General features: G+C 42.0%; 1 protein-coding gene across 1 annotated transcript; it reads left to right on the top strand.

Annotated features, from left to right (window-relative positions):
• Positions 1-533: 533 nt before the first annotated feature.
• Positions 534-16097, top strand: rergla (RERG/RAS-like a; the record flags this gene model as incomplete). Its single annotated transcript, XM_083654120.1, has 5 exons — positions 534-585; positions 931-987; positions 6827-6900; positions 11250-11398; positions 15815-16097. 5 exons carry the CDS (start codon positions 534-536, stop codon positions 16095-16097), a joined length of 615 nt encoding a protein of 204 aa, XP_083510246.1.
• Positions 16098-16814: the final 717 nt, after the last annotated feature.

A 16814-nucleotide genomic window follows, 5' to 3' on the forward strand; every position in this document is an offset into this window, starting at 1 on the left:
TGAGGAAATCCTCTGCTGGATCAGCACACTTGATCCAGTTCAGTGGATCCTAACAGCTCAACTGTTCCTGCTGATGGAAACATGCAGCCTACCTGCAAGTTACCTAACATCAGGATTGACCGCTTTTTAAAAGGAGGACATTATTTTGCACTGGCACCCTAAAAAAAATGTTAAAATGGAAAGTAACTTGTACTTTTAATTATTAACCGGATACTTTTTTTTAGGTTTCCCAAATGTAATTTTCACTTTGACTCTAGTAACTTTTCATCGGAGTAATTGTATTTATAGATTTTCAGTACTCTACCCACCACTACTGGAGGGAGGGAGGGGTGGTAAACATGCACACACCCCTCCGTCCGTCCGTCCGTCCGGCCCCCTTGTGGGCTTGCTGGAGGAAGGTCCGCCTCCTGAGCAGGCAGCCAGGCTGCAGAGGGACCCAGCTCGCCTCGCTCCTCTGAAAAGCCTTCACATGATGATGCGTGAGGAATGATCCTCTTCTGCTCTTCTCCTCTCTGGTGAACTCTACAGCCAATATGAATGAGATCAAGCTCGCAGTGCTGGGCAGCGAGGGAGTCGGCAAATCAGGTAGGAACTTGGTAGATCAACTTGTGCTTTCTCATCTCACAGCTTATTCTGATATTTGTGGCTGTGAAGAACAATCTTCATCTATACAGTGATATGACTTACATTAGCTGGGGCCAGATGTCGATCTGCCTAAATCATATTGAACACCAGACAACAAACCAAGGTCTGGAGAAAGTAGCCTATGGTATTTTTTTAATTGGAAATGTGTAGAAACCTGTCATCTGTCTGTCTGACGTGTTTGTCCTCCTGTCTGTCTGTCTGTCTGTCTGTCTGTCTGTCTGTCTGTCTGTCTGTCTGTCTGTCTGTCTGTCTGACTGATGTGTTTGCCCTCCTGTCTGTCTGCAGCTCTGACCGTCCGCTTCCTCACAAGGCGCTTTATTGGCGAGTACGCTTCTTCTTCAGGTAAAACTCACATCACGTCTCAAAGTATTACACTGTGACTGCAACATGTAGCCAGTATGAAGTATCACACTGCAACATGTAGCCAGTATGAAGTATCACACTGCAACATGTAGCCAGTATGAAGTATTACACTGCAACATGTAGCCAGTATGAAGTATCACACTGCAACATGTAGCCAGTATGAAGTATTACACTGCAACATGTAACCAGTATGAAGTATTACACTGCAACATGTAGCCAGTATGAAGTATTACACTGCAACATGTAGCCAGTATGAAGTATTACACTGCAACATGTAGCCAGTATGAAGTATCACACTGCAACATGTAACCAGTATGAAGTATTACACTGCAACATGTAGCCAGTATGAAGTGTCACACTGCAACATGTAGCCAGTATGAAGTATCACACTGCAACATGTAACCAGTATGAAGTATTACACTGCAACATGTAGCCAGTATGAAGTATTACACTGCAACATGTAACCAGTATGAAGTATCACACTGCAACATGTAGCCAGTATGAAGTATCACACTGCAACATGTAACCAGTATGAAGTATCACACTGCAACATGTAGCCAGTATGAAGTATCACACTGCAACATGTAACCAGTATGAAGTATCACACTGCAACATGTAGCCAGTATGAAGTATCACACTGCAACATGTAGCCAGTATGAAGTATCACACTGCAACATGTAACCAGTATGAAGTATCACACTGCAACATGTAGCCAGTATGAAGTATCACACTGCAACATGTAGCCAGTATGAAGTATCACACTGCAACATGTAGCCAGTATGAAGTATCACACTGCAACATGTAACCAGTATGAAGTATCACACTGCAACATGTAACCAGTATGAAGTATCACACTGCAACATGTAGCCAGTATGAAGTATCACACTGCAACATGTAGCCAGTATGAAGTATCACACTGCAACATGTAGCCAGTATGAAGTATCACACTGCAACATGTAACCAGTATGAAGTATCACACTGCAACATGTAACCAGTATGAAGTATCACACTGCAACATGTAGCCAGTATGAAGTATCACACTGCAACATGTAGCCAGTATGAAGTATCACACTGCAACATGTAACCAGTATGAAGTATCACACTGCAACATGTAGCCAGTATGAAGTATCACACTGCAACATGTAACCAGTATGAAGTATCACACTGCAACATGTAACCAGTATGAAGTATCACACTGCAACATGTAACCAGTATGAAGTATCACACTGCAACATGTAGCCAGTATGAAGTATTACACTGCAACATGTAACCAGTATGAAGTATCACACTGCAACATGTAGCCAGTATGAAGTATCACACTGCAACATGTAACCAGTATGAAGTATCACACTGCAACATGTAGCCAGTATGAAGTATTACACTGCAACATGTAGCCAGTATGAAGTATTACACTGCAACATGTAGCCAGTATGAAGTATTACACTGCAACATGTAGCCAGTATGAAGTATCACACTGCAACATGTAACCAGTATGAAGTATCACACTGCAACATGTAACCAGTATGAAGTATCACACTGCAACATGTAGCCAGTATGAAGTATTACACTGGAACATGTAGCCAGTATGAAGTATTACACTGCAACATGTAGCCAGTATGAAGTATCACACTGCAACATGTAGCCAGTATGAAGTATTACACTGGAACATGTAGCCAGTATGAAGTATTACACTGCAACATGTAGCCAGTATGAAGTATCACACTGCAACATGCAACCAGTATGAAGTATTACACTGCAACATGTAGCCAGTATGAAGTATTACACTGCAACATGTAACCAGTATGAAGTATTACACTGCAACATGTAGCCAGTATGAAGTATTACACTGCACCATGTAGCCAGTATGAAGTATTACACTGCAACATGTAGCCAGTATGAAGTATTACACTGCAACATGTAGCCAGTATGAAGTATTACACTGCAACATGTAGCCAGTATGAAGTATTACACTGCACCATGTAGCCAGTATGAAGTATTACACTGCAACATGTAGCCAGTATGAAGTATTACACTGCACCATGTAGCCAGTATGAAGTATCACACTGCAACATGTAGCCAGTATGAAGTATTACACTGCAACATGTAGCCAGTATGAAGTATCACACTGCAACATGTAACCAGTATGAAGTATTACACTGCAACATGTAGCCAGTATGAAGTATTACACTGCAACATGTAGCCAGTATGAAGTATCACACTGCAACATGTAACCAGTATGAAGTATTACACTGCAACATGTAGCCAGTATGAAGTATTACACTGGAACATGTAGCCAGTATGAAGTATTACACTGCAACATGTAGCCAGTATGAAGTATCACACTGCAACATGTAACCAGTATGAAGTATCACACTGCAACATGTAGCCAGTATGAAGTATCACACTGCAACATGTAACCAGTATGAAGTATCACACTGCAACATGTAGCCAGTATGAAGTATCACACTGCAACATGTAACCAGTATGAAGTATCACACTGCAACATGTAACCAGTATGAAGTATCACACTGCAACATGTAGCCAGTATGAAGTATCACACTGCAACATGTAACCAGTATGAAGTATCACACTGCAACATGTAACCAGTATGAAGTATCACACTGCAACATGTAGCCAGTATGAAGTATTACACTGCAACATGTAGCCAGTATGAAGTATTACACTGCAACATGTAGCCAGTATGAAGTATCACACTGCAACATGTAGCCAGTATGAAGTATCACACTGCAACATGTAACCAGTATGAAGTATCACACTGCAACATGTAACCAGTATGAAGTATCACACTGCAACATGTAGCCAGTATGAAGTATCACACTGCAACATGTAGCCAGTATGAAGTATCACACTGCAACATGTAGCCAGTATGAAGTATCACACTGCAACATGTAACCAGTATGAAGTATCACACTGCAACATGTAACCAGTATGAAGTATCACACTGCAACATGTAGCCAGTATGAAGTATCACACTGCAACATGTAGCCAGTATGAAGTATCACACTGCAACATGTAACCAGTATGAAGTATCACACTGCAACATGTAGCCAGTATGAAGTATCACACTGCAACATGTAACCAGTATGAAGTATCACACTGCAACATGTAACCAGTATGAAGTATCACACTGCAACATGTAACCAGTATGAAGTATCACACTGCAACATGTAGCCAGTATGAAGTATTACACTGCAACATGTAACCAGTATGAAGTATCACACTGCAACATGTAGCCAGTATGAAGTATCACACTGCAACATGTAACCAGTATGAAGTATTACACTGCAACATGTAGCCAGTATGAAGTATTACACTGCAACATGTAGCCAGTATGAAGTATTACACTGCAACATGTAGCCAGTATGAAGTATCACACTGCAACATGTAACCAGTATGAAGTATTACACTGGAACATGTAGCCAGTATGAAGTATTACACTGCAACATGTAGCCAGTATGAAGTATCACACTGCAACATGCAACCAGTATGAAGTATTACACTGCAACATGTAGCCAGTATGAAGTATTACACTGCAACATGTAACCAGTATGAAGTATTACACTGCAACATGTAGCCAGTATGAAGTATTACACTGCACCATGTAGCCAGTATGAAGTATTACACTGCAACATGTAGCCAGTATGAAGTATTACACTGCAACATGTAGCCAGTATGAAGTATTACACTGCAACATGTAGCCAGTATGAAGTATTACACTGCACCATGTAGCCAGTATGAAGTATTACACTGCAACATGTAGCCAGTATGAAGTATTACACTGCACCATGTAGCCAGTATGAAGTATCACACTGCAACATGTAGCCAGTATGAAGTATTACACTGCAACATGTAGCCAGTATGAAGTATCACACTGCAACATGTAACCAGTATGAAGTATTACACTGCAACATGTAGCCAGTATGAAGTATTACACTGCAACATGTAGCCAGTATGAAGTATCACACTGCAACATGTAACCAGTATGAAGTATTACACTGCAACATGTAGCCAGTATGAAGTATTACACTGCAACATGTAGCTAGTATGAAGTATTACACTGCAACATGTAGCCAGTATGAAGTATTACACTGCACCATGTAGCCAGTATGAAGTATTACACTGCAACATGTAGCCAGTATGAAGTATTACACTGCAACATGTAGCCAGTATGAAGTATTACACTGCAACATGTAGCCAGTATGAAGTATTACACTGCACCATGTAGCCAGTATGAAGTATTACACTGCAACATGTAGCCAGTATGAAGTATTACACTGCACCATGTAGCCAGTATGAAGTATTACACTGCAACATGTAGCCAGTATGAAGTATTACACTGCAACATGTAGCCAGTATGAAGTATTACACTGCAACATGTAACCAGTATGAAGTATTACACTACAACATGTAGCCAGTATGAAGTATTACACTGCAACATGTAGCCAGTATGAAGTATTACACTGCAACATGTAACCAGTATGACGTATTACACTGCAACATGTAGCCAGTATGACGTATTCCACTGCAACATGTGTAGCCAGTATGAAGTATTACACTGCAACATGTAGCCAGTATGAAGTATTACACTGCAACATGTAGCCAGTATGAAGTATTACACTGCAACATGTAGCCAGTATGAAGTATTACACTGCAACATGTAACCAGTATGAAGTATTACACTGCAACATGTAGCCAGTATGAAGTATTACACTGCAACATGTAGCCAGTATGAAGTATTACACTGCAACATGTAGCCAGTATGAAGTATTACACTGCAACATGTAGCCAGTATGAAGTATTACACTGCACCATGTAGCCAGTATGAAGTATTACACTGCAACATGTAGCCAGTATGAAGTATTACACTGCAACATGTAGCCAGTATGAAGTATTACACTGCAACATGTAACCAGTATGAAGTATTACACTACAACATGTAGCCAGTATGAAGTATTACACTGCAACATGTGTAGCCAGTATGACGTATTACACTGCAACATGTAGCCAGTATGACGTATTCCACTGCAACATGTGTAGCCAGTATGAAGTATTACACTGCAACATGTAGCCAGTATGAAGTATTACACTGCAACATGTAGCCAGTATGAAGTATTACACTGCAACATGTAGCCAGTATGAAGTATTACACTGCAACATGTAACCAGTATGAAGTATTACACTGCAACATGTAGCCAGTATGAAGTATTACACTGCAACATGTTGCCAGTATGAAGTATTACACTGCAATATTTCATACTTCCTACTGTATATCCAGCATTTACTTAACCTGGATTTAGCTGACTATAGTCTGAATAGCCACAGGCCTCCCTGCCTACAAAGGGAATGCTACCTGGCCTGCAAAGAGAATGACTCACATTAGTCACTGATAGTGGTGAATAGGCCATTGTTTCCCTGAGTATAATCTAGTTTCATCTGAGCTGGCTCACTCACAGCGTGGCTGTTTGGCTTCTGAGCAGCCCAGCCCTGCCCGGGCGGCCACACTGCTGCTCATGTCCAACAAGCTGCTGACATCAACTGTTTTGTCAATATTTAGCTCATTCTCCTGCTTCCTCCACAGAGTGCATCTACAGAAACATTTAGCTCATTCTATATATTGTAGATATTGGACTGCACTTGCAACATTCTGATTGTCTTTTTGTTGTTTTTCCCTATTTCTTTATCTCTGAATATTGACATGACCGCTATGCTGCATAATGACACTAAGACAAATTCTTCGTATGTAATCTTGCATATTGTGGCAATAAAAGTGATTCTGATTCTCCTGTTTCCTCCACAGAGTGTATCTACAGAAAGTGTCTGTCTGTTGATGGGAGGCAGCTGAATCTGGAGCTGTATGATCCTTGCTCCCAGGTGAGTTTAGCCTCATTCTGAAATTGTCATTGTCAACCTAGTGACGTCATTAAAGGAGGACTTACCCCCTAGATATGTATTAGAACAGTGATTTGAAAATACCTATGGAAAAAACCAAGAAATGACATATGCTCTTGTCTATACTGGACTCTTTGGCTGTGCTCAAGTCGAGATTCTTTTTCGGAAATCGACGCCATTACAGTTTGCCTACTGCCTCAAAAATAATTTATTTGAGAGGGGCAATATCTCTATAAATATCAACAACTAGCCAACGCTGTTGGTCTGTATGGAAACAGAAAATCTGAAAATGGTTTTAAGTTATATCAATTTGGTAATTCAGTGGCGAACTAGAAATTTAATTATTTTTCTGCATGTATCTCTATGGAAACTACTCAAACTACGTTACGGGAGCAAAGTGACATGGGCTCGTTAACAGCAGCACACCCACAATAGGACAAACCTCTCGCTCTGGGGTAACACAATGCGAGATTTCTCCACGTCATTGCCTCGTACAACTAGCGATAAACCGCGCAATGAAATCCGTTTTTAATTTGCGTTTTGGGGCTTTTCGTGATTCTTGTTGAAAGTTACAGCACCTATGATTTTTCCTCTCAGGGCGCAGAGCAGGACAGAGCTCTTCTCCTCCTCGGAGCACACACACACAGACAGAGCCAGTTGCTCTGCTCTGCTGACTGAAAGCCCCCGCCTCTCACTGCTGCTGTGTGCAGTGTGCGCGCGCCCCGCGGGTGCATGAGCGAGCAGACTCCCGTTTGACTGGCCGAGAGAAAGTGCTTCCAAGTCGGACTGATAGCCGCGGAAATGTCAGACTGTGCACAGAGAGCACTGGAGAAAGTGCTCCAGACAGCAAAACACACACACAGCGAGTCAACCCCCCCCCCCCCCCCCCGTTGCTTGTACACAGTGACGATATTACAGTAGCCGATGTGTTTAGACCAGCTTTGTCACGTTGTCACGTCGTAGTATACCGTTATATTTTACATGTGCGCTAAACTGCGACCATATTTGTTTGCGGAAATATCAGACTGCTCTCTCTGCTCTCAGAGAGCCCAGCTGCTGCTGGCCTGCTGCGCGCGCCCGCGGAGCTTGGGGCTCGTCCATGTTACAGTACGACTCTCTCCCGCCTGCCTCTGGGCTGGAGACAGTGCTTGCAACTCGGACTGATAATATAAACATCATCATTCGAGCTTATCCAGGTAAGATATCAATAAAGTAATGACACATTCAGCAGGAAACTAACTATAATTAAGACATGTGCCAACTTTGATGACGTTTGGTTCAGTATTTTAAGAGCAAACTTCAATAGAAATAGGCTTGGAGTTCTGAGGAGCCGAAAGGGTACAGGGGGGGTAGGGGAGTAATTATCTTGAAATCCCATAGTCTTTGGGTCACCGTGACGTCACGACGTGTCAAATATCCCATTCATTTGAGAAAAAAAAAAGCAGTGTTACACCCTTAGAGGGCGCTTATGCCAGGTATGCTGCTGAAAAATGATACAAATGGTAAAATGGCAACAGTTTGGTGTCAAATGTGGAAATTCTGACCAGAATTCTTCACACATCACCCCCAAAGTCATATATATTGGTTAAAAGCTGAAAAAAAGTGTTTTGGAGGTAAGTTCTCCTTTAAGCAGCGCACTAGTTGGCGAAAAGCTGAAATGTTGTTCATCTTTTTAGCAAATCTAGGTCAATGTCAGACTTGAAAGCAGTGTCCTGTCTTGTCTGAGGTGAAATGCAAATGAACTAGTGTCACATGATCAAATTTGTCATGTCCTGTTTAAATGTGAAAACGGCTTGCCATAGACACAATGCTATTATGATGTGTACATGTGTACATGGGCGGAGTTAATGGGGGGGGGGGGGGGCGGGGGGGCCTGGCCCCCCCAGTCGTAAACAAAAAAAACAAAAACTTTGCTCACCATTGTAAATCTCCATCTCACTGCCTGGCTGAATATGATCATACAATTTATATCCACTTTGACAAGAATCACAGGTATCTCTTTGCTAAAGCTGTGACAGGGGGGCCTCTGACAGGGCCTTGCAGCAGCCGCCCCCTCCCTCTGGAATGCTCTCCCCAGTCACATCTTACAGGCCAAAACTCATTGTCTTTCATACTCATTATGTCATCTTTCCAAAAAAGCCCTTCTCACTGTTGCTTTTGACCTATAATATTTCTCTCTCTCTCTCCCCCTCTCTCTCATCTATTTTAGTATTTTCTCTCTTTATTAAAGTTGTTTTATCCTGTATTTGTAAAGTGTCTTAGAGCACGGTCAAAACCAACAGTGAAGAGTGAAGCACTATATAATATACATTACATTGCTAAACATACAATGAGTATTAATGTTCTGTAATTCTACTCATATTCTAATATTTATTATATTTCCATTATTATACTTATTAAACAATAATTAGAGAGAGAGATGATGCCAGCCTTAAAATGAGATATTCCTCTAAAACTGGCTTCAAACGGGCAACATTTCAAATGTAAAACGGCTAATTCTTTTGTGTGTGTGTTTTTTTGTGCAAATGTGTGTCTCCTGCAGAAGTGGCAGAGCTAAAAGTCAAACTCTGCCTATGCATGTGTACAGTATGTGCAAAGGAAATATCCACCCTGAAACACATTGTCACCTAAAAACAGCTGGGCCAGTTTCATTGTTTGGTGGTATTTGTCTTATTCCCATGGATACCTTGAGAAATCAGAAATCCTTTATTGTCCTATAGGGTTTCCAGCGCCTCCGGGGCCTGAACCCCTGATCAGGGTTGGAATTTCATCATTTTAGGGGCGTGGCCATCTGGCCTTCGGCATCACAATTTTTTTTAGGGCACAAGGTCACATGCCAGGGCACAAAGACAATTGCTCCATTGACACCATGAAGAGCGATTTTTCTCAAATGTGTCTTAAAATGAGCCAATTACACATGCTTTGCATAGGGCAGACTACATCGAACTGAGACTACTGACACGTTTAAAGCAACTGACAGTAGCAGGCTGGTAGCAGGGCACTGCTGCCAAGGTGGCCTTAGGGATCTCAGGGCATCACGGCCAGAGGGAGGGGCAACGGAGGCCATGCGTGTAATTCCCACTCTGCCCCTAATAATCCCCAACATGAATGGGAGCTCGGGCTCTGTGTGTCTGTCCCACTGTGATTGTCCCAATGTGACATCATCCGTGATGTCATAAATCCCACTGTGACATCATCAGTGACATCATCAGTGATGTCATAAATCCTACTGGGACATCATCACACGCACGCACATCCGAAAGTCTATTTCAACAGGTGCTGGAAAAAAAACGTATAGAAAAAGGAAAAGATAATCCGCACACTGTTTTTGAAGCTCCCACTGTGAGTTTTTAATTACAGAAATGCAACGTTTCGACCCTCACGGGTCTTCATCAGGCAGTACAAAGACCAAGCTCTCTGTGGGCATCTATATAACCTAATATGGGGTGGTGGTGCCCCAATCAGGTGATGACAGACACCTGTGATCATTACAAAATACATAATTGTTGACACAGTAGGTCTCTCAACAAGAACAACACTTTTTTTAAAGATCAGATAATAACAGAGGTAAACAAGTTCTAAAATACCCGATACAAAAGAGATACAAAAATAAGTAAAACATGCAGGTGAATATTATTGTCCCTATCTATACCAATAAGAAAACCAAAGAAATTTAAAAGCATCATCAGTGATGTCATAAATCCCACTGATGACATCATCAGTGATGCCATAAATCAGACATCATCAGTGATGCTCGTCTCAGTGGCTCGTCTTGGTGGCCAATGACAGTTTAACGATGCAGATGCTGAAGTTTGGTGTCGTTTGAAGAAAATATGTAGGAGGAGTAGGGTTTAATTAGTTTTACAGTTTTTTCAGTTTTGCGGTCTTTAGACTTCATAATTGGCCATAGGTTGCGGCGTACAAAAGTTTCTCCTCATTTGGGCCCACGTATGCCTGATTCTTTATGAATTTTCAAAGTTTGAAACTTTAGACATGATGCAATGGCATTAGGAGTGCTACTCCTCATCAGTGAGACAGTGAGATGAAACAGCAAGATCAAACTTAGCAGCAATATCATGGACAAAAGGTAAAAATAAATAGAAAATAAGTAAATGGAGAATAAGTAGAATAGAATAACGTGGACTCAGTGGTTAACACTGTTGCCTCACAGCAAGAAGGTCTCAGGTTCGAACCCTGGTCTGTCCCAGGTCCTTTCTGTGTGGAGTTTGCAAAGTTGAGCAATCACAATGATTGTGTGCAGACATACATACAGACAGACACTCCTGGAATTATAGTATAGATTTGTAATGAAATAGTTGTTTGTTCCTCAGGCCTGTGAGGGGAAGTCGACGCTAACTGAGCAGGTCCACTGGGCCGATGGCTTCATCGTGGTCTATGACATCAGCGACCGCTCCTCTTTCCTCACTGCTAAAGCCATAGTCCACCTGATCAGAGAGCTGCACCTAGGAGCAGCCAAAAGGTATGGACTTGTATCACCATATTGCACTCATTTAAAGGGATAAACAAGATTTTCACTGTCTCACAGCTGAAGAATAATCAAATAAACTAAGAGTCATGTGTTCACTGTGCTGCTCTCTGCCCCTCAGAGACATGTTACATATAAACTAAGAGTCATGTGTTCACTGTGTTGCTCTCTGCCCCTCAGAGACATGTTATATATAAACTAAGAGTCATGTGTTCACTGTGCTGCTCTCTGCCCCTCAGAGACGTGTTACATATAAACTAACTCAGAGACGTGTTACATATAAACTAAGAGTCATGTGTTCACTGTGTTGCTCTCTGCCCCTCAGAGACATGTTATATATAAACTAAGAGTCATGTGTTCACTGTGCTGCTCTCTGCCCCTCAGAGACGTGTTACATATAAACTAACTCAGAGACGTGTTACATATAAACTAAGAGTCATGTGTTCACTGTGCTGCTCTCTGCCCCTCAGAGACGTGTTACATATAAACTAAGAGTCATGTGTTCACTGTGCTGCTCTCTGCCCCTCAGAGACGTGTTACATATAAACTAACTCAGAGACGTGTTACATAAACTAAGAGTCATGTGTTCACTGTGCTGCTCTCTGCCCCTCAGAGACATGTTATATATAAACTAAGAGTCATGTGTTCACTGTGCTGCTCTCTGCCCCTCAGAGACATGTTATATATAAACTAAGAGTCATGTGTTCACTGTGCTGCTCTCTGCCCCTCAGAGACATGTTACATATAAACTAAGAGTCATGTGTTCACTGTGCTGCTCTCTGCCCCTCAGAGACATGTTATATATAAACTAAGAGTCATGTGTTCACTGTGCTGCTCTCTGCCCCTCAGAGACGTGTTACATATAAACTAACTCAGAGACGTGTTACATAAACTAAGAGTCATGTGTTCACTGTGCTGCTCTCTGCCCCTCAGAGACGTGTTATAAACTAAGAGTCATGTGTTCACTGTGCTGCTTTCTGCCCCTCAGAGACGTGTTACATATGAACTAAGAGTCATGTGTTCACTGTGCTGCTCCCTGCCCCTCAGAGACGTGTTACATATAAACTAACTCAGAGACGTGTTACATAAACTAAGAGTCATGTGTTCACTGTGCTGCTCTCTGCTCCTCAGAGACGTGTTACATATAAACTAAGAGTCATGTGTTCACTGTGCTGCTCTCTGCCCCTCAGAGACGTGTTACATATAAACTAAGAGTCATGTGTTCACTGTGCTGCTCTCTGCCCCTCAGAGACATGTTATATATAAACTAGAGTCATGTGTTCACTGTGTTGCTCTCTGCCCCTCAGAGAGGTGTTACATATAAACTAAGAGTCATATAATAATAATAATAAACTTTATTTATATAGCACTTTTCAAAACAAATGTTACAAAGTGCTTAACAGGCAATAAAAAACATAGGAGTACATTGATGCAGGTAAAATGATAACAATGATCAAACACAGCTAAAACAATAAAAGCAGACCCAATTAAAACAAGTATACGCACAAGTAAAAGACTGAACCATAAAACAAAAAACAATAAAACAATAAGATAATAAAACAATAAAACAATAAAAATATAAATGTGCAAATTAGAGGAATGCCAGACTATAAAAATGAGTTTTCAGCTGTTTTTTAAAAATAGACACCGATGTCGATAGACGGATGTCCATTGGAAGTGCATTCCACAGCTTTGGGGCCCGGACCGCAAAAGCCCTATCTCCTTTAGTAGCGAGATTGGCTCTAGGCACGATGAGGAGGACTTGAGTTGCGGATCTAAGATCACGGTTAGGTTGATAAAAAGATAAAAGGTCAGCTATGTAGTCTGGGGCCAGTCCAAGATGGGCTTTAAAAGTAATTAATAAAATTTTAAAATCAATTCTAAAATGTACAGGGAGCCAGTGCAGTGAAGCTAAAATGGGTGTGATATGATCTCTTTTCTTAATACCCATTAAAAGCCTAGCTGCTGCGTTCTGTACCAGTTGCAGGCGTGCCAACTGCTTCTTAGTAAGGCAAGAGTATAAAGAGTTGCAGTAGTCCAATCTTGAGAAAATAAAAGCATACATGACCTTTTCTAGGTCTTTAAAACTCATAAAAGATTTGATTTTTGAGAGGATTCTCAGGTGGAAAAAGGAGGTTTGGACGACTTTCTTTATATGAGATTCAAAGTTCAGGTTTGAGTCAAAAATAACCCCTAGGTTCCTGGCCGAGGGCGTTATGTAGCCTGCAAGGGAGCCTAATTGGTTTTTGAGTGGCTCAGTTGAGGAGTGAGGACCAATGAGTAGCACTTCTGTTTTGTTATCGTTGAGCTGGAGGTAATTATGGAGCATCCATTCCTTTATTTCGGCCAGACAGTTGTGCAGATTGCTGATGTTTTGATGGGAGTGATTGGGAGTGATGGGGATGTAAATTTGTGTGTCATCGGCATAACAGTGATATGACACATTGAATTTCTTCATAATAAAACCCAGTGGGAGCATATATAAAGAAAATAAAATTGAGCCAAGGATGGAACCTTGAGGCACCCCACATGTGATGAGCAGATGAAGAAAAAGAGTTGCCAAGCAGTACTGAGAATGTTCTATTGGATAGGTAAGACTTAAACCAGTTAAAAACAGGGCCGGAGATCCCTACCCAATCTCTGAGGCGATTTAAGAGCATCTCATGGTCTAAAGTGTCGAATGCAGCGCTAATATCAAGAAGAATTAAAATTGAGCAGTGACCAGCGTCCGAGTTTAAAAGAAGGTCATTAGTTACCTTAAGAAGAGCTGTCTCTGTGCTATGCATCGAACGAAAACCTGACTGGAACTTGTCTAAAATTGAATTCTCAGATAAAAATCTTGACAGCTGGTTAAAAACTATTTTCTCTAAGACTTTGGATAAAAAAGGTAGTTTAGATATAGGCCTAAAATTGGCCGGATTAGCAGGGTCAAGATTAGGTTTTTTTAAAAGAGGTTGAACCACTGCATGCTTAAAATCAGAGGGAAAGCATCCAGTGGCTAGAGAGCTGTTTAAAATGGAGAGGACAGAGGGACCTATGACATCGAAGACCTCCTTCAGGAAGTGAGTTGGGAGGACATCCAGCTTACAAGTCGTTGACTTCATCCCCTGAATTATTTTATTTAATGACTCACTAGATATGGATTCGAAGTTGGAGAAGACTGGGGGTACTGGAGGTATAATATAGCTATTCTGGGTGGGTTGAGTGAAGTTTGATCTGATGTCAGTAATCTTTTTTTTTTTTTTTTTTTTTTGTGTCATGTGTTGAGTCATGTGTTCACTGTGCTGCTCTCTGCCCCTCAGAGACATGTTATATATAAACTAGAGTCATGTGTTCACTGTGTTGCTCTCTGCCCCTCAGAGACGTGTTACATATAAACTAAGAGTCATGTGTTCACTGTGCTGCTCTCTGCCCCTCAGAGACATGTTATATATAAACTAAGAGTCATGTGTTCACTGTGCTGCTCGCTGCCCCTCAGAGACGTGTTACATATAAACTAACTCAGAGACGTGTTACATATAAACTAAGGGGCACTTTACACGAGGACGGTTTCCTATGGAAACGGGGAATTATTTTATCGTTAGTGCCTCCCGTTAAGACGGCGACGGCGAATTCGCGCTTAGGAAACGACACATTTTGAAACCACCCTCTAGAGTGGAATTGTTGGTGACGCTTCCCGCTGAGCGCGCCATGTAATCGGTTAGAAACGATAGTCTTCCCAGAAACTCTGACGTGCCTGCACACGCGACACACGCTTGGCAACATTCAGAATTAAGCTACACTGCGGCCGACTTCAGTTACATGTTCATAACGAGCGTTACTGCTGCTGCGAGGAGCTGATGGCTCCCGATCCTCGCTGCTCGTTAAAGATTTCCAAATAGGCTTATTCTGATAAACTGGTCACATCTATGTAACGTTCTCACCCGAAGAATATTACAACTTTAAAACAGTTTGGTTTTTTTAGCTTGAAAACAGCTTTTTGGCAAGTCTAAAAATTACTACGGTAGCCGTAATCTACTTCCGTGTCTAAAACCCAGAAAGACGATTACGAAATGACGTCATGTAGAAGCGTCCGTGGAGTGACGAGCAACGCCCCGTTGACCATCACAATGCCACCTAGCGACCTGGCATGTACATTACGGCGTTTTAAAAATTCAACAGCGCTCATGTAAACGGGGAGAAGGTGTGAAGGAAAAGGTGTGAAGGAAACGCTATTGTGTCGTTTCTTCCAGAGACTGTCCTCGTGTAAAGGGCCCCTAACTCAGAGACGTGTTATAAACTAAGAGTCGTGCATGTTGACTGTGCTGCTCCCTGCCCCTCAGAGACGTGTTACATATAAACTAACTCAGAGGCATGTTACATATCAACTAAGAGTCATGCATGTTGACTGTGCTGCTCTCTGCCCCTCAGAGACGTGGACTCTCTGGTGTTCCTGGTGGGTAACAAACAGGACCTGTGCCATGTGAGGGAGGTTCAGCGTGAGGAGGGCCAGCACCTGGCCAACGAGCTGCGCTGCAGCTTCTACGAGCTGTCAGCGGCCGAGCACTGCCAGGAGGTGGCGCTGATGTTCTCCAAGATGCTGCAGAACAGCCTGGGCAGCAGAGCCAAGGAGCGTAGACGGCGGCGCCCCAGTGGCTCCAAGTCCATGGCCAAGCTCATCAACAACGTCTTCAAGAGGAGGAAATCTGTGTGAAGCCCCATAAGCATGCTCCCCTCTGCTGCTCTGCTGCCCTTTCCTCCGTGTTGGACTGAGAAAGACCTTGGCTCGGCTTCTTTGTTTTGATTGCGTTTGCTGTTGCTATTGTTAGTATTTAAAGTGCCCTAAAGTCAAAGAAATATGTTTTTCTTCTTGTTCCTTTAGTTGGATGTTTGAGCTTCATTGTGCAGAACGATGTCTGTGCAGAGTTTGACAGTAGAAGGCTGTTAACTTTTCACATTCATCTGCTGAAAGTGGAAAGTTTCTCTGAGCTCAGTGAAAATCCTATTTTTAGGGGGCAGGTCTACGAGCATGATTTGTGATATCACAAATAATTTCGTTTGGAAGCCAATCCCTTTCCAATATTCAACTTACAAAAGTGTGATGGGGAAGCTTGAAGTCTCCAGGGCACATACATTAAGAATCGACTTGATAGTGAAGTAGGAAACATCTTGTGTCCAACAGGAAAACCTTTTAGATTAAACATATTTGCATATTCATACTGTAGATTCTGGACATTTTCAGAAGGAGTCATTTAACGATTTTTAGGATCATTTCAATTTTGTGTGTGTTGTATTCAAAGTAGAGTATTTACTGTATACATTTTAAAACGTGACTTTAGGGCAGACCTGGGCAACTGGCGGCCCGCGGGCCACATGCGGCCCGCGAGCGCCACCTGTGTGGCTCGCGCTGGAATTGCAAAAAATAAATAAA

The sequence above is a fragment of the Poromitra crassiceps genome, assembly GCF_964638095.1.
Source record: "Poromitra crassiceps genome assembly, chromosome: 2".
Taxonomy (NCBI): Eukaryota; Metazoa; Chordata; class Actinopteri; order Beryciformes; family Melamphaidae; genus Poromitra; species Poromitra crassiceps.